The sequence below is a fragment of the Coturnix japonica genome, chromosome 12 (assembly GCF_054131305.1).
Source record: "Coturnix japonica strain WE chromosome 12, WE-NBRP24, whole genome shotgun sequence".
Lineage (NCBI taxonomy): Eukaryota > Metazoa > Chordata > Aves > Galliformes > Phasianidae > Coturnix > Coturnix japonica.
The window spans coordinates 1,853,152-1,872,242 of NC_140674.1; the positions used below are offsets into that span (position 1 = coordinate 1,853,152).

The window sequence follows — 19,091 nt, forward strand, 5'->3', positions numbered from 1 at the left end:
CCCTGTTATCTAGGTAGAGTGTTCTCCCTAGGATCTTATGGGGTAGAACCCTGGAAAATGTCTTCAAAATCTGCACATTTTTTGTTGGCCTGGTGATTGATGAGCATTGATTGTCTACTGTCAATACAACACTCCACTAGAAACCAGGCTGCTGTAGCTAACGTGTATAGGCCTAGCCTGGCAAATCCATTTCTTTTCCATTCAAAATACCCTTCAGAAAATGTTCTGCTCCAGAAATACTTTCTATTTCGCTGTTAGGAGCAGGAGCTCTTTGCCTTTATGTCAGTGGAGATGTTGTTGAGAATTTTTACCTTAGGAGATAAGGAGGGCTCGTTGGCACCGGCAGATTTTGGAGGGAAAAACTTGCAATTACAGAGAAAAGACTGAGCTTTAGTCAGGTCAAGAGCGCATCAAAACCAGAAAGGATTTTCTTCCTTTTTTTTTAAAGCTGATGAGCTTGTTTGTCCCTTGGCAGGAATATAGGAAGCCTCTGCAGATGTTTAAGTAGACCTTACTGATGCTGTTCATTAGCAAGTGATAGCATGTGAGTGCACCAATCAATAGCTTGATAATTCCTACCAGCACCAGCGCAGTCAACTGCAAAAGGTTGAAGCTAGGGAGGTGTAACTAACATCTGGTCTGCCAATATTGCTGACCTTGTGTTAGTTAACTTGATCATAAACTAAAAAAACAATACCTACATGATTTTTCTGGCTGAGATTAGGGTGGGCTGTACTGTGGGACTCACCAAATGTGTTTGGAAGGTGTTCTCAGCCCACACCGCATGGGAGGATTCCCACACCTAAATTGGATGGCAATGATAGATGTGTCTCTCCCTTTTATCCTGGCCAGTCTTTCTGAGGAATGGTATTGATTCACATAAGTATTTATGAGAAGTTCAGTGCCATCTTAGGGGCACACACATTACTCGGTGGCAATCTGCGGTTACATTGTTGAGGTGAAGATAATCCTAAATGCTCAAAACATCGAGGTCAAGTCATTTTCATTATGTGTTTTGTTGATGTTGTCAGGTTGTGAATTCAGCTACATTTAATGCAGATGCCAGATAATGAAGGGGACTCAGCCCCCTGGACTCACAGAGCTGCTCTCAGCACACACAGTGATTGTACTGTCTGAGGGAACTTGGAGCCATCTTCGCTGACCCCAGCAGACTCAGTCATAGAATCATAGAATTACCCAGGTTGGAAAAGACCTTGAAGATCATCAAGTCCAACCGCAGCCTAACCAGAACCCTGACTCTAAAAACCCTACACTAAATCATATCCCTGAGTACCACATCCAAACGGCTCTTAAACACAACCAGGGATGGCGATTCAGCCACCTCCCTGGGGAGGGAGCCTATTCCAATACCTAACTACCCTTTCTGTAAAGAAGTTCTTCCTAATATCCAACCTAAACTTGCCCTGGCTCAACTTGAGGCCATTAAGGCCAGTCCGTTGTAGGAGACCTGAATGGCTGCTCACAGGTGCTGCCAACTAACCAGGGCTAATTTTGCTTATTTATTTTTAAGCAGAGAGCTAATTAGAGTCCTAAGGTAGAACTGTCTATCAGAGAACGCTCTGTTGTAAAGACAAAGAGAGAATTCTGAGTTAAGTCCTTTCCACATAAAGGATAAAGGCAGAGTTTTCTAATGTATTATTTAATGCTTGTTATGTAGTGCGTTAAGCAATCACTGAGAGGAAAGCTTTTAAAAACCAACAGCTTCTCTGATAGCATTAAATCTTACCTTAGATTTTTGGTTAAGTCAATATTAAGAAAATAAATGAATTAATACATTTCAGTGTGCTCGATTTATAGAGGCCAATCAAGTTACAATGCTGGACATGGCCAAGTGAAAGAGGGGAATAGATTTACCTGAGTGAGATCTTAATTTAATCAGCTGGCCCCAGAGAGCTGAAGTCAGCAGTCTGGGATGATATAAGAGGCAGCAGAGAAACAGCGTGTTTTCCACAGTCAGAAAGGAGAATGACAGTGATAGAAAGGAGTACAGGCAGTGTCAGAGCACACCTATTTCCATGATTTACCCTTAATTTACTTTAATGACAGTCTGAAGGTTGTCCTTTTTTTTTTTTTTTTAAAGTGTCCTCAGAATACTGGTATCTCCTAAATATTTACAGCATGTTTTCTCCCCTTTCCTTCTGTCAGCTCCATTGCAAGTTGCAATTGAGGAACAATGTCTGCATTTGCCATAGCAAATTTGGAGCAGAGTATCACATCACCTTTTTCCCACTACGTTCCTTGCCAACCACGACCCTTCTCTGCAGTAAGCCTTGTATCAGGTTGAGTTATCACAGGTTCCACTGGATCAGTGTTGATTGTCCAGGTTTCAGCTGGGCAAAGGCTGATTTTTAGTTGATAGTGTCTGGTGTGGTGCCGTATTGCAGCTTTAGGAGAAAAACCATTTGGGTAACAGCAGTGTTTAGTTGTTGCTGAGCAGTGCTGCACAGAGCTGAGGACATCTCAGTTTCAGCTTCTTTTGCTGTCCTGCCAGTGAGGGGCTGGGAGGATATGAGGAGCTGAGAGGGGACACAGCCAGGACAGCTGCCCTAAACTGACCTAGGGGATGTTTCACACTCTATCACCATACAGTGATATGGAAAAACTATATATGGAACACTGGGGGAGAGGAAGCAGTGAGCAAAAGGCTGTGTCATGTTCAGCTGCTTGATATTATGAAAAAATGGAAGAATTCACAGCATTTTTTAGAGTTTATACTGGCAAGAACAATGAGTACTTTCCTAATACAATAGCTCATTTTTATTATTACGCGGGTTTATTGATGGTTGGCCAGAAATACAGATATGCAGATAATAACCTCAGATTGCATTTATTTTTTTTGAATACTTTTTGCTTTTTTGGTCTCTGCCAAGAGCTCTGATTCAGAAGGTTGTGGGTGTTTTTGTTGCTTTGGTTTTTGTTGTTTTTTTCTAAGATTGGGCTGTTTAATTCACATGACAAAATGACATTGTTCGCTGTATGTGTGTATGTGCATTGCATTCATTAGTGTTACAACAAGATCTTTATCGCTCGGACATGAACAATTACTGTTAATTTATAAATTCTTTAATTTATAAATTCTTTAAAAATAAATCCTTATATTTACCAGAGAAATGATGAAACAAAACTTAAAGTGTTTTCTCTCTGTAGCCACTTTATTTGCCCATGTTGATGAACAAGGCATATGAGATACCTGTGTAGTTCTTTGTGCTAGTAGACTTTCTTGCCAGATTGTCCTACCATGCCAAGGGTCCTGTGTTGCTTTAAGGGTAAGGCAATTCAAAAAGAAACTAAGAAGTTGGCTTTTGAATTAAGTCAGTATTTTCTCCAACTCTCTTCCTGTGGCAAATTAACAAATTGACAGGTGTTTCACTGGTCATGTTACAAAACTAGTCAACTCTAGCGTCATGTTGTAAAGCATAGGCCAGTTCCTATCCCAGGTGAAAATGAAGGTATTTTTAAGGGGATAAAACTGTGATCGCATTTTTGCTTTGCCTACTAGTAGGATAGGCTGGAATTCCTGAGCAAAATAGTGGGTGCCTCGCAAAACAATGTGGCAGTGACCACAGCTTTAATATAGGCGTCCTGTTACTCTCTGTGCATAGTTCACTTATTCAGGATTGAGGACATATTCCAGTCCATATTCCAGATGTGTGATTAATCCTCCATTTACTTTCATGTTTTCAGATATACTCAAGGACAAGAAAACCCATCCAGAAAACAGAAATGAACCTAAACCGACTGTGAAAAAGATTGTCACCACAACCACAACAAGCACTGTCAAGTCATCCTCTAAGCACAGTGTAACTGGAAATGGGAGCAGTGCAGTCCTGAGTTCCTCACTTGTTATTTTAGCAGCACTAGCAGTTCTGTGGCCTTGTCCCCCGTAGCTAACCACTGAAAAAGCCTTTCTGTTCACTGTCATGTATACCTGCAGCCTTACACAGAGAAAACAAAGCAAAATAACGATATGTTTTACTTGATATGTTAGAATAACTATTGAACAGTGTGCTGGAGTTGGCAGATAGGAAGTGTCCTCACCTAGAGTGAAGATAGCTTTTGACAAAGCCCAGCCAGAATGCAGAGGAAATGATGACAGAAGTTCAAGTAGCTTAAGTTGTGGGATAGAAATAACTGAGAGCATGAGAGCTGTGTGTGTGTGTTACTGCTATTCTGTTATGTTCACCGGAATCAGATTGGCTGGGTTTTTTTAAAATGTTTTTATGGTAAATTAAAGAAATGGTCAGTCTTCGAGTTTAAGCCAATACATACATCATTTCTTCAATGAGTGGCTGATAGGCTACGTCTACAATTGTAAAACGTGTTAAAGTTAAGTGCTTTGACCAGCTTGATGAAATCCCGGTGGTCAAGATCAAAGCATGTCTGAAACTTCTTTTAAGTGCTACTGTTTAGATTGTAGGAAGCCACACAAAAGCATACAGTGTGTTTAATATATCGGTACAGTTGCCTTAACAATTGAAACGTTAGAAACGCTTTGTTTACTGAGGGCAATATAGATAGTGAGTTCCCCTGCCGCACAAAATGGTACCACCAAATGCTTGAACATATGCTCAAGGCTTATGGGATGAACGTCCAGCAATGCAAAATACAAGCATAATAGTATTTCCACCCATTTGGTATCAGTGTGCAGGGGTGGGGAAATCATTAAGTTAAAATTCACTTTGTCTACGTGTTGTTAAAGAGAAAATAACTTACATTCTCCATAAAAGACTGAGAGATGTAAGTTAATGGGAACTCCCGTTATACACAGCCAAGATTTTGGGCACCATGGATCTCTGAATTCAACTGTTTCATAAACTCTGTATTATTATTTAATTACATTTAATGTTTAAAATTTTCTATCACTGTAGGTGTAAATGTAAAATAGTCAAGTCTAGAATATTCTCTATTACATCTCATCTTGATTTCTACCCTAGAAAATGTCAGTTTTGCATTATATTGCAAGGCTTCTTCTTTTTTTTTTTTTTTTAATCCATCATATCTTGATATATTTTAACTTTTCAAATGAAAATTTCTAGTGGGTTAAGTGTCAGTGTGTGTTTTCCAACAGTTATGTTTACAGTACCATTGAATATATATATACAAGAACAACTGTATGAATACAGTGTTTAATGATAAACATGTAAAACATTAGGATTTATGTATTTGCTGCATTTCATAACTGTTATAATAACTTAATGGCCATTTTCATGTTGTAGGCTGTTACCGTGTACAGCTTTATAAGACTGAACGTAAAATGTTTATCTTTGGTTTTCTTGTAGAGCATCTCTTTTGATCCTTATTGTTACACAGCCACTGACATCATTCAGAAGAGCCCTACGACTTACTAATCAGATTCAGGCATGAATGAAAACCTTGATTGTGAAGAACACCTTGATTTAAAGAAGATTGCATGTGCCAGTGTTACTGGGTGCCATTGTGTGTAAAGTGGCGATAATACAAGACAATGCAATACATAACCAGACAAAGACTCACTATGCTTCCCATGTTTTCAGATAGCAATAGAGAACATGTGTAATTATATTTGCAGAGGTGGGGTCTTCATTGTTTTGTTTTGTTTTTTAATTGGGCTGTAAGTTTTCAGTGACAGACATAAAAGTGTAATGAGAACCATCGACACACCCAGGTGTGAAGGAGTTGGCTCTAAAGTAAAAAAGGATTTCTAAAAGTGTTCAGTATTAACACAGAAACAAGGAGATGAAAGATTCATGTGTTAGCATGAAATATTTTCTATTTTGTGCTCCTATTTTTCAGTATGGTGGGGTTATTAATATCACTCAGTAGGGCTTTCCAGTTTGTATCAGTGTAAATCAGGTTTCCTGAAGGTACAAAAATGTCTGTCCAGTGCCTTCCAAAGTTTGTGAGCTGCTCCAGTCTACTGAGCCACAGTTACCAATGTCGCATTTTGCATTCATTTGCACTGCCCTTGAGAAATGTGCACTTCCACCTGAGGAGATGTACTGTGAAGGAGCACCATTGCTCCTTACAGCCTTAATGGATCACTTGTGACTGGTACTATTAAACAGCCTGGTCTCTGTGTACATGCAGAAATGTGCTTTTAGTGCATACATGCATCACCAGCTCCTCGGGTAATACTGATCACTGTGACTTCACTGAAGCAGTATGACATTTTTCATGATTATGAACATGGTACCTTCTCACATTTGAGATCCCAAGTCATCGTTCAGGCACACCTGTTGGCATTTAGACCCATCAGTATTCCTGTGGATAGGGATAGGGTTTCAGGGTTAGTCTCTTAAATTGCCACGTTCCAGCAAGGCAGCCTGGCCTTTTTATTTCTCACTTGGAGAGTGGGAACTTGAATACCTGGAACATACATGTCCTTTTGAGATCTTTGTGCTTTTAGGGCAGGCCAGTGATCCAGATATCCTCGTATTGAGCTGTAGCAGGGCAAGCTGTACATGTGGAATAACTCACCCAGGGGATTTTTTGTTCATAGTATCATAGTATCATAGTCTCGTGCGGGTTGGAAGGGACCTTAGAGATCATCGAGTCCAACCACTGCGCCACCGGGTAACACTTTTTTTGTTCTTGATAAATTTCATGACCTGGCTAAACAAAAACCTCTGAAAAACTAAGCATTTGAATTTTGGGTTTGGTCAGCAGGTTTTTCTATATTGGAGCATCGATTCTGTGATTATATGATTCTGTAATCTCCTGTGCTCCTGTGATGGAACTAGAACAAGTTCAAATGGCAGGGCAAGGTTGGGCCATTGATTCATATTCTTATTAGCCAGAGGACAGAGAGACTGCAGAGGATTCAGCTGCTACCAATGCATTTCACAGTGATGTACTTTTACTCTGTAAGAAGATCGTGACATATGTTCATAACGTTCCCCAGAAGTGGTGCAGCTTTTAAGAGCAATGCAGTATATTTTTACTGATGCTTTATGATTTTTATTTTGTTTTTCCTCAGAATCACATGGAAAAGTATTTTCCATCAAACCAAAAACTGTACTAGCAAAGGAAAGACCAGCTGGACAGTCAGACAGGAAGTGTTCCTTTTTGGATCAGTAAGATGGAATAAATCTTATTTTGATTTCACAGATACATGTAATTCTCAGTAATTACGAAGGTCTAAATTGAGAATACTTTTGAACTTCTCTGTGTAATCTTAATGTAAAATAACATGCCAGTCTAAGACCATTGCTATAGTTTCACCTAACAGTTACGAATTGTTTGCAGCCAATGCTTTCTGGATGTTTATTGTTTAGCTGCGACCTTCTTTTAATATTTTACCAGTGTTGGAAAGTAACTGCTGTCATGCATGTGAGTAGAATCAATCTGTTTTTCTCCTGATAGTGATATATACTACTTAGCAAATAAGGTGGAATTGCTGTGGGCGTGCCGTCACTTCTCTGTGCTTGTTATTTAGGCAACATGTTCCATCAGGTTCATGTGGAAGGTCTGAGAAGTTCCTATGTCACTGTTCTCCTTCATGCCTATGGGTGCATCAAAGAGAAAAGCCAACACAGACGGACAAAAGCTGTGTAGGGCTGCAATGTGCCAGTGCATGACAACGTCCAGCTGTCTTTTCTGAGGCTCTGAGCCAAGCATTCCCCTCTAGTTTTCAAGCAGTTTTTTTACACCTCCCTCAGTGAGAGCATGGAGACTGGCCAGGCAAAGAGCAGCTGGAGAATCTACAGACTGCATTTTGAGGCAGCTTCACTGACACCTCCTAAGCACTTGCTTTGCAATTTGCATGCTCTCTGAAAATTGGCAGCTCATTTTCAACCTTGCATTTTTTTCTGGTTTGCCTGTTGCAAATGCTGTGCCCTGTCCTGGAGCAGATCAGATACTCGGTCATTGTGTAAAGAACTGTGGTTCTGTTCTCTTGCTCAATAATAAACCTTCTGAGGTTCAGATGTCTGTCAGAGCCTGGTAGAGCAAAATAATGTCCAGCTGCATTTACTTCAGAGGCTCAGTGTATGGGTATCTGGCTATGAGATTCACATCTCTTTGATCTCTTAAGTCACATGCCTATTTAATATATTCTTATTTCCTTTTGTTACCATGTATGATTATGTTTCACTTTGAATCTCTAATGCTATATGCGTCCTAATATTGTCTTGATGGATGCTCTGTGCAGTCTACTTTTTAATGTTAGATGAGCCTTTTTGCCCAGATTTACTGAGCCGTTCTTATTCAGTGCTGCACACGATTAGTTTTAAGCAAGACCTGTTTGAGTGAAAGAAGCTGAAGCACATTAAAGTAAGATACTGAGTAGGAAATGAATCCAGAAAGTCCTTGAGTTGCCGAATGGGCCTCTCACATTAAACAGATCATAATGTTTAGCTAAAATTAGAGTCAAGACTTCATAACTGATGTGTTCAAGAGAATTTCAGCCCAGTTTTTAAGCTATGCTTAAAATGTGCTTTCTTCATCTCTATATAGGGGTAAAGATAGGTCTGTACGTATAGGGAAAATTTCCTCAAATGTACCTTTCACATTGATAGCATCATGTCAGAAGTGCTTATATCACCGCTAGCCAAGAGCATTCGAAACATATATTTTTGTTTTTAGCTTTTCACTAATCACAGTGCTTCTTTCAATGGCATAAGGGATGATGATGAAAAGTGAGGTGTGACGATGTTGCTATAGCTGTGACATGCCTCATATATAAAGGATGTGGTCATGTCTTACACCTCTTGCCCCATAAGACTGGAATTATTTTCTGGTTTGCACTATCACTCTCTAAGGAGCTACATTTGAATTGTGCTAAATATTAAATCAATATATATATATATGCCAAGAGACTGTAATAAGTAGATAAAAAAACTCCAAAAAGTATCCTGTACTTAAAACAGAGAATGCTCCTAAATAAGAAATTCCATCTGAACTAGAACAATTTTTTCAGTCCCGTTCCCTGCCTCTTTGTTGAGCCCCATTCCTCTTGCTTGGGAGCAAGAAACTGCTGCTCTCAGTTCAGGAAAATGAAACTATTGCTGCACAGTGGAATTTTGCTTTTATGAGGAATGTATTCAGTCTGCTGGTGCAGTTACTTAAGCATTTGTACAGTAAATAGCTGCAGTTGGTACAGCTCTCCAAAGAGGCTGCCCTGCACACAATGAAGCATGATTTTTGCCTCGCTCCCATGCAATTGAGATCGGACTTGGTCCCTTAATAGGCTGATTCAGACATTATTATCAACACTACGGTGATTTCCCCTGCAAAAATGTAAAAATAGAGAAGGACACACAAGAGTGGCCACTGATGCTTTCATCAGGTGCATTAAGTACTTTGTTAAACAGCCCAGAACCACCACTGAGGTTTTTTTGGTGGTGTTTTGTGTTTTTTTCTATTCTGTGAAAAACGCATTAATACTGCCTTGCAAAAATATGCTGTTTGCACTAAATCATTTCAATTAATCTTTAGTAAATTACCCACTACTTTGTAATTATAATATTTGCAGCTAATTTAGTACCATTCTAGAAAATCATTTGTTTTATAATATAAGCAATTAACATTTATTCATTTTTTTTCTGTTGCAGAGAGATAGATAAATTATCCTCAGTGGCCTTTCTGTACACCTAATTAGCACCTGTTGGAATTATTCTGCAGGCTGTGGACATTTCATTTGGAAAATAAATGCGTTGCTAGTTTCACGAACTACTTGCAAATATGCAGTTATAAAAACTCATGAATAGAAAACCATGTTTTCATATGTCTTCTCTGTGTATGAGGTAGGCTAGTTTCTGAGGCTCTTACACATAGAATAGGTGCTGACATTTAAAATGCATTTAAAATGGAAATAGTCAGATGCCTCTTTCCCATCATTCAGTACACTATCCCAGATTTATGTTGTGTTCTGTAATGAAAAGGAAAGCAAGGAGACGCTGAGAAAATAGCTCCCAGTGTCAAGTCCCAGACTTCTGTATGTGGTTATACAGATAAAGAATTGTAAAGCATTAGAGACTATCCAAAGCGTTGCTATTCTGGAGTGTCAAAGATACTGTGTTAAAGAAGTGGAGGAAATTAAAGCAGAGTGCTTCAATTTTCTAAGTATCTTTCAAGATAAAGATTCATTTTCTGTTTAAGTTCATAGTATATTGAATAAGATCGTTTGATCTTTTTAAAACTGAGATCTGAGACAAACTTTCTATCAAAAATGCCAGTGTGAAATACTTGTCATGTATGAAATTAGAAAATTAGGAAACTGAAAAGCTGTGAGACTTCTCCATGGGTATGAAATGTTGCAGTGGACCCTCAGCACCCATAAATCTGCACAGTGCATTTCATTTCAGCTTAGCTGTGTAAATTCACCCTAACTTTGTATCTATCCCCAGAATGAGAATTCTTCCCTATGTTCCTGATTCTTATTACATTTTTCTTTCACATGGGTAGAAAATCAAGAGTAACTGCAGAGGTGATGGAATTTGCATAACAGTTTTACTCTCTCTGGGCCACTGATCAGATCGTGCCATCATGCCTGAAAAGAAAGTCTGCTAACACACGAGATGCCATGAGTCCTCTGGTGTCTTCCATTTCCAGGGGCACGGCTGGGGCCTTTTCATGAGGAGCAGCAAATGATCTGGGGCTACAAGGAGATGTTCATACTGTAACTTTTAGGGAAGAAAGTCTTTCCTGGAGATTTGTTGATATTTTGTTTTATACAAAACACCCATAATTGGAAGGAAATCGAAACAGGATGCATTGTTCCACAGTGACACACATTCTCCTGTTTGGAGTTGTTCTTTGTGCATGCAGTGTTAACAGTGTGTCTGACTGCTGTGAAAGAGAATCCCCTTTGGCTTTTTTTGTTTGTTTGAGGAAAGTACGGTGCATGGCTTAAAGTCATGCACAGGCAAGAGGTTTTTACAAGTCCACAAAGCAATAAAGAAAATAGGAAGATATTTGGTGGCAATGTCATTAAAAACAAGAAAATGAATTTAAGTGGAATGAGTTTCCACATTAGGGATGAACAATGCAATTAAAACCCATTTCCAGAACAACAGTGTAGTTGAATACAGGAGGAGGGTGATATAGCAGCATTAAGATACAAAATCTTTATTATATGGGGCAGTATTGGAATAAAAATGAAATCCGGTACATAAAACCTCGCATCACAACACTATGTATTGTATGTACCATACCTTAGTATCAGAACTAAGATAGCATGAATGCTTACAGTATACTAGGTTAGAAATTACTGTAAAATACATGCTTTACCATTTAGATACTTAAATAATTAGTTTGTGGTCTCGTAGTCTTGCTTAGTTCATTTTATTTTACAGGGATTAATGCACTGCTTACATTTGTATTTTACATTAGTTGCATCCTGGGTATTTTAAATAAATTGGTTTTGTCCAGAGCTGTATTCAAGCTATAATAATTGTTTCTATTTCCCAAGCACATTTGATTTTCAGTATAACTGCTTATATTTGTTCAGCTACATTTGTCAATTTTCTTTAGTCTCCTTTCAGCACTGAATATGATAAAGGCAATTTTTAAAAGGAGTCTGAAATCAATATCTTAAAACAAAAAAAACCAGAAGGTCCTGGCTACTTGGAAAACTTAAATGGTGTGTTTTGTAAAGGGCTATGAGCTGTGAATTGAAATAAAAAGGAATGATCCACAACAGGAAATTGCTGCCTCCTAATAGAATTTCTGTATTTCTTTCTGCGTATCTTTGAGCATCTTTGGAAATTACAAAGGTGACAAAATCTTAAATAGGATTTTAATCAGTCTGTGCCACATTTTAAATAGATGATTTGGACCTTGATTTCTGCTAGAGAACATTTAATATTGTGGTCATAGTCTGACAGAGATAGGTTTGTTTCTTCAGCATGTAACTTCTTCCTTGTTTTTCCTTCTTGTAATAAATATAGTCAGATGTAAAGTTGCTGTTCTTCTGGGAGCTCTTAATATTATTGAAGAGGCACAGTACTCACAGCAGTATCTAGCATTCCTCCACACAACAGGTAGGACTTCTTTTTTCATCAAAGCCCACGCTGACATAAACAATCATATCTGAGCTCTCCATTGACCAAGGCCTTGCAGTAACTGCATGCCATATTAAAAGCTTTGGTTTTGATTTGGATCATATTACTTGTCTATGTACTGGAAGAAGGAAACTCCTTGCTATTAGCTTCATGTTTTCATCACTTGTCAGTTAGGAACTTTGCAGTTTCTCTTCTTTTGTGGTGAAAAAAAGCATAATCTGGTAATTTTGTCATGACATTCTGATTACCGTGGTTGTATTAAAGTTCCTGTTTGAGGCTTGGGAATTACATATGACTTTTCTCACCATCTATAGAGGGTGCTTTTAGCTAATATACTCATTCTTGACCCATCTCCAAAGATAATAGCTAGCAGCTCTTCTCTGTCAATGCTAGAGGAATACTTGTTCTCTGAAGTGCTGCCTCATAAAACCCTTTTAAGTTGAAGGATTTCGTGTTCATCCTCTAATTGAGCAGGTGTCTAAACCTGTGAAGCCGCTTCATTCTGAAATCCAACCAAGTCTCCACTTCAAAGGGTGTTGTCTCTTCATACAGGGGTATGAAAAAAGAGCACTTCTTTGTAGGTTCAGCTCTGTAGTGTTATTTTAAGATAGGCTTTGCCTCTCACCATATTCACTTCTTATTTTCCAAAAATACACAGAATCCATCAGATCTGATGAGATGCTTCAAATACATTCCTTAATACTGACACTGCAGTTCATCTTTGTCTGAAGATATTGTTTGTCCCATCAGCAATCCTGAAATGACATGCTCTGGAAAAAAAGAGTACAGTTAGTCTTTTTTGCCATAGGGGTTCCAATATGATGCAGCTCCAGATATAACCACTGACTCACCAGAATGATGGTTAGCATAATGATACTGAGAGAGACAGTACAACTTCAACTGAGCAAGTCTTCCTGTACTGAAGCTTTACATGTGAAAATGCCATTCTTCTGGAAAATACACTTGTGAAATTGCTAACAACTCAGGAACCAAACATGAGCCACCACTGTCAGAAGAGAGTAAACTGGAACACTTCTACTTGTGTAAGAAGCAGTCGGGTTTTATTTGCATTTATTGTGTGCTCAAGGTGATTCAGAGTTAACTTTAGAAGAAATAAAGAGTTCTAAATGCAATATTAACCCATCTCCTACTCCTACCAGTTTAGGTCCAACAGCTACAGGTCATTACTTTCTCATCTTCCATGTTTTCAAGAAAACAACATGTGGATGGAAGGAACTTGCCAGAGCAACAAGGAGATGACACAAGATGTGTGAGCACTACTCACGCATAGTGGTTACTCAGCAGCACTAAAGGACTTGGGGATCCTCAGTCATTTGTGCAGGATAACACCTAGAACTTGAAAATGACCACAGAGAAAACAGAAAACTCATCTGTTATGGGATGGACTCCCATTGTTCAGCAGGCTCTGAACATCACACAGGGAAGCAGCTCCCTCTCATGAGGCACGTTTTTCTCCAGTGTTAACACTGGGTACTGCAGCATGTTGGTGGTTCAGGCTCGTGTTTCTCCTTCCAGTTTTAGGGTTATCCTGTTTTCAGTTTCCAGCTGTAAAATCAATATTTCATTATGGAGTATCTCTGTCTGCGGATTTAGAAAATAACGGAGTCCTGTTGGATCTAAGATGTGGATTTCCTCAGATTTGTCAGGAATTAGAAACTGCCAAGAGTGGCAATTGCTTTGCTTTCCCCTGGACAGTATCCACGTTACCTGCATACCCAGTATGCACTGCTTGGTTTTCCTGTTGCATTCACCTTGTGGTCTCCACTGACCACTTTTCTCTCCATTCTGAGTTCCACCTTAAACTGGATGTGAAGTTCTTGAGACACATTCAGTGCAACAGTTTCCTCAGGGCATTTCTTTTAATTTAAGGAAAGGTACAGAGACTCCAATTAACCTCAGATGAAGAGACCCATAGTTCGTTGTCTGTCTGGGAAAATGAACCTCAAGGAACTGTATTCTTTCACTGCAAGTGCGTGTCAGAACCACTGTCAGAATTCATGTTTTTGTCTCCTCCTTTGGCATGTAATCTATTAGAACAGTGTGAACAAACAAGTTCGTTAACCTCCCAGAACCTTCATTTTTATTCCCTGCAGAACATAAATTATATTTACCATGAGTACAAAATGAAAAATAAAAGAATAATTAAAAAAACACATATTAAGAAAATCAGCATGTGCTAACTTCATACGCCACAGTATCTACCCTGACCTTTTCTCATATGCAGAACAAGAATTCTCAAGTAAATGCATTGGTAAACACTGACTTTCTAGTTAGAATTATATCCATACACACAGATACGCAAGTAACTAAGAGTGACAACTCACCTTATTTGAAAAGAAAGTCAAAACTATAAGACAGAAATGTATAACAGCGCATCCAGCAACAGGAAACTCCAAACCTACACATGCTGATGAAAAATCATAGCTATCAAAGTACCATCTGTCTTGTCCCAGAAGGAACTGAGTCCAAAAGCGAGATCCCCAAACCTATTCTTCTAACACTAGAGTTAAAGTTGACAGTGATGCAGAGCAAGCAATATGGTCATTTAACCACAGCCTTTCTTCCATGCTAGCAGCCAGGAGTCAGCTCCAGCCCTTCTATCCTTCAGGGCTCAGCTGTTTGCCAAAAATAAGGCTTGTCTTACAAAAATGCCAGTGGTGGCCTTGTGCTATTATCTGTTTCTATTTTCATCTATGGATACGTAGTTGTGCAGAAAAGCCTGCATGTATCAGCAAGTTTTGTCCAATCCTTGAAGTCTCTTATGAGAAAGGCTGGCTCATCTGACAGACTCTGAAGAGCTTAAGACACATCTCTGTCTCTTGTTGTATAGGCACTTCCCTGGGATACATTTCTGGGCACACCTCTTACTAGACTGCATAAGGCTGTGAGTTTTCACTGAGTATAAGACAGACAAGACACAGAAGTGCTTGCTGACAATATGTTTTTTACCTGGGGGTAAAAAAACAATGATTCAGAAGTAACCTGTGGCCATGATTTAAACAGCTAAAAGAGCAAACCACTCTGTAGCATCACTTATTGGCCATCTCTAGTGGGCACTCACTTGTGGATACCTTGGCTTCTAGACCCCAGCACATGCCGGACATACTCTAGGGAAAAGTAAACAACAAATATTTCTGCTAGTATTTCTAGGGGTGCCTGACTGGGATATGAGCTGCAGAAAAGTTAACAGTGGTTGAATTACAGAATTTTAGAAATAAGAGGGCTTAATTCATTGCTTACTGAGAGCAAAGTAAGGCAGTGATTTAATAAATAACTCTAAGAAGCTTCACTTTTATGACTGTATAACACGGCACTTTGTGTTGTCTCATGAGCAAAGGTCAGTGAACTGTCAGTCCTCATTACTTGGGCAAATTTTCTTTTGAGAACTCTCAAACTACTTCATGGTCCATGGAAAAGAGTACATGTCTTTAATGGTTATCTTCAAAAATCAATAAGCATAAGACTTGAAAAGAAGGTAAATCAGTAAATGGAAAGAATTGTGATTAAAGAGACAGGCGGAATTGAATTTAAAAAATGCATTACTCAGAGTTACCTGCTTGTCTCTTGAGAGAAGTGTTAAGCATTATGATTCCTGAATGAATTGCTCTCCCATCTCAATCTGAAATAATCTATCCCAGAAAAGGAAACAGCAGACATAATATGAAAAATTTAAAAAAAATAAAATTTAAAAAAAATATAAAAAAAAAAAAGTCGAAAGAAAGAAAGGAAAACATGAAGGAGAATGATGGAATAATTCATGCATTGAGTACACTTCTTCCACCTGAAGGATTTAAGTGTATGCTCCGAATTTCCTTTAACTACGAATTGGAAATCCCCCAAATAAATATACCAGGGCTGTTCCAAAAGCAGTACCTCCTGTGTATGATGTCAGCCCACAACATCAGACATGGTTGTTGGTGGGATGGCAGCAGAAGCTGAACCTTACCACTAATATCCCATTGTGTATTGCTGCCACATGACAGACAGCAGACGGGCAGTCTGACAGAATGGGGCTGACATAGAAGAGCAAAATGGAGCAAAGGGGTAGGACTGAATTCCCCCATGTGGAACAAAATACACTCACTGACATTTATCAGTGGTTGCTGAACACTGATGGACCAAACAGGGCATGGCAGCACAGTGAGGCAGTGAGAGGTGTATTTCAACAATGGCAACAGCAACAGTGGTCATTTCCACTAGAGCAGATTTCTATGAGCATGTCATTCAGGCTCTTGTTCAGCACTGATGAAGATGCAGAGATAGTGGTGGTAGCTGTAAAAGAGACAAGTTTTGTAGCTGAGAAATTTTACTATCAAATTTCGCTCTTTGTACCCATTGCGGATTCCATGGAAATAAAGACAAGGCATTATTATTGGAGTGACCTACATACATCCTTGTACTGAACTGTCCAGTGCATTTACTTCAGAGTTCCTGACTTATTCCTGAGCGACTGCAAGACCCCATCCCCTTCTTATTTTGCTTTGTAAACATTTGTTTCCATTCATCATCTTATAATGCTTAGCAATTTTGTGTCATGCCTTTCAATATATAAAGGGGAGCTGCAGAAAAGTGGACAGACTCCTTAGTAGGGTTTGTAGTGATAGAAAAAAGGGACATGGATTCAAGCTCAGAGAGGGGAGATTTAGGATGGATATAAGGAAGAAGTCTTCTACAGTGAGGGTGGTGAGGCACTGGTTCAGGTTACCTAGTGTTGTGGATGATGCCCCATCCCTGGAGACTTTCAAGGACAGGCTGATTGGGCTCTGGGCAACTTGATCGAGCTGTGGTGTCCCTGTGCATTGCAGGGGAGTTGGACTACGTGGCTTTTAAAGGTCCCTTCCAACTCTAAGGATTCTGTGATTTTATGATTCTATGCTCCAAGATACAAGTTATCTTTCAGAAATGACTTTTCTAGTTGTTGTAAGTAGAATAACAGTATGCTCATTAACCTTTTGTGTGCTTTATTAATCATTATATCTTTAATAATAGCCTCTCAAGAAAATAGTCACCTAGACCATTTTTCATTTCTCCAGTAAGAGAAGTTTGCCTGCCTTGTCTCCTATCAATATTTTAAACCTGTCTTTGAACTGTGTCTTCTCTGCCTTCTCCTTTCTAATGGCAGGTTTAGAAAAGAACAGAGCCATTTAGGAAGAGGAGCACTAGTGACTTTAATAGCATTCCAGAGTGTAAGGAAAGAAAAATGTCCCTTCTGTTGAGCAACAGAATAAAGGACTTTTTCTTTCTTTCAGTTTCAGGCTCTCATTTAAATTTATCAACACCAAATTCCAGGGTTTTTTTTTAATTTTTTTTTTTTTTTTTGCCCCTGCGTTTAGTCTCTATAATATCTTAGAGGGCAGCAGAAGAAATAAAAATGAGGAGAGCAGATTGTAATAACAGAATGCAAACAAACTTCATAAAGTCATCTTAGTGAAAACATGAAAACATTTGAGTTTGGACTGCATCAGAAAGCATCAAATGATAAGAGACCATTCTTGCAACTCCATTCAGATAAAAGAACTTATAGTCTGACACTAGAGAAGAATTACAGTTATAGTGTTAAAGGAAGCATTCCCAGATTCAACTTCTGCTCTTATCTCCTTATCAGATATGAAATATTTACAGAGGAAAAAAATTGTTATTCCATTCAGAGGGAGCTGAGAATTCGCTTACGGACTCTTCAGCAGAGGTGGAGACTTAAGTCCCCCTTTGGCCCATGTTTTCTTTTGTAAAGAGCACTTAAAAATGTCTGTGCTTTCAATAAAGAGAGCCTATCCATGAGAGGCTGAAAAGTGGTGCTTGTTAGAGCTTATGGTTCTTGTGGATGAAGACTTATTGATTAATTAAAAACAACAACAACCAAACAGATTACACAGTCCTCTAGTGACTGAATAACTATTGTTTGTTTTTTTCTTGCTGAAGACATAATGAGAGATGGATCCCCAGGAGTCATTCACTAAGGAAGAAACTAGCAGTATATGTAGTATAATTATGTGAATTCAATACCCACCCAATTTATTTTGAAATACATCTGTGCACATCCTTTTGAAGATACCTCCTGGAAGAAATTCCTTTGTAATCTGTCACATTCCACTCTGGTTGGCAAACACCTGCACATGCAGCAGGGAAGGAGATGGAGGTGATTTATTTTATCAGGCCTTCTTTAGTGACATTTAACCTTCCTTAGTCTTTCAGTTTCTCTTCTACTCCTAATCACTTCCCTTTTGAAGTCACCCTGCTATATGCAAGCATTCACATTTGACTTAGGTATTTAATTCAAAAAATTTATAGTGAAGGTTATTCTAATGGCAGACAGTTGGACTAATCTCACTCCCACATTAAGGCAGATGCTTGTGTACAAACTCTTTTAATCTTCTCATTTTTCTCCAGATGAACAGTCATTAGCAACATGAAAACTAAATATTATTAGCTTCTCTGTTGCTTCTTCACCAATAAACCCTCTGGTTTGCTAGTGAAAAGCAGAGATAACCCCTCTAAAGAGTCAAAAAGCTCAACATCTGTTGAGTTGATTTATTCCTAGATAGGAAGGAAATAATTTATTTCAAACTGACTTCTTGGACAGTTACATCATTTGGTGTTTTCTTTCTTCTGAGACAAGATAAGAGATGGTGAACAGAAAGAGACAGAGAAGATATCCAAGCTGCACAAATTGAGAAGCAAATACAGGAGAATGGAAGGCTACCTGAGGAAACTAAAGAAAAAAAAATGACAATCCCAGAATACCCAGTAAATTGATTACCAGGACAAGGGTTTCTGAGTTCTTTTCACACAAAATCTCTCAAAAACATCAAAACACACAGGAATAATTAAAATAAGTTTAAGTAGATAAGTGGCACAGACTCTATTGGTGCTGTTGGACCATATTCAGACCGCATTTAGCAATTTGTTCTACCCTTGGAATAGGCTTCTTTGGCCCTCTCATTTTAGCGACTGGCACCTGGAAGAAAAAAAAAAAAAAAAAAAAGGCTGCTTTTACCTGTCGGTTCTGGGCTCAGCTATAGAGGACACCCACTGGTTGTCCCATTTACAAAGAAGTTGCCAGTCGGGGCT

At 38.8% G+C, this 19,091-nt stretch overlaps 1 protein-coding gene across 8 annotated transcripts in view; it reads left to right on the plus strand.

Annotated features, from left to right (window-relative positions):
• LOC107317829 (glypican-5-like) overlaps nucleotides 1-19,091 on the plus strand; it is a 364,600-nt gene that overhangs the window by 314,966 nt on the left and 30,543 nt on the right. For 4 of the 8 annotated variants that reach the window (XM_085512504.1, XM_015870944.3, XM_015870946.3 and 1 more), the window contains one exon: nucleotides 3,706-11,645. The exons of 2 other annotated variants lie outside the window; for them this stretch is intronic. In XM_085512504.1, coding sequence (XP_085368630.1) covers nucleotides 3,706-3,908 — 203 coding nt within the window. In that variant the 3' untranslated portion in view covers nucleotides 3,909-11,645. Of the gene's footprint in view, nucleotides 1-3,705; nucleotides 11,646-19,091 lie in introns of those variants that run through there. 2 more of the 8 variants (XM_015870947.3, XM_085512500.1) reach the window with 1 other exon arrangement.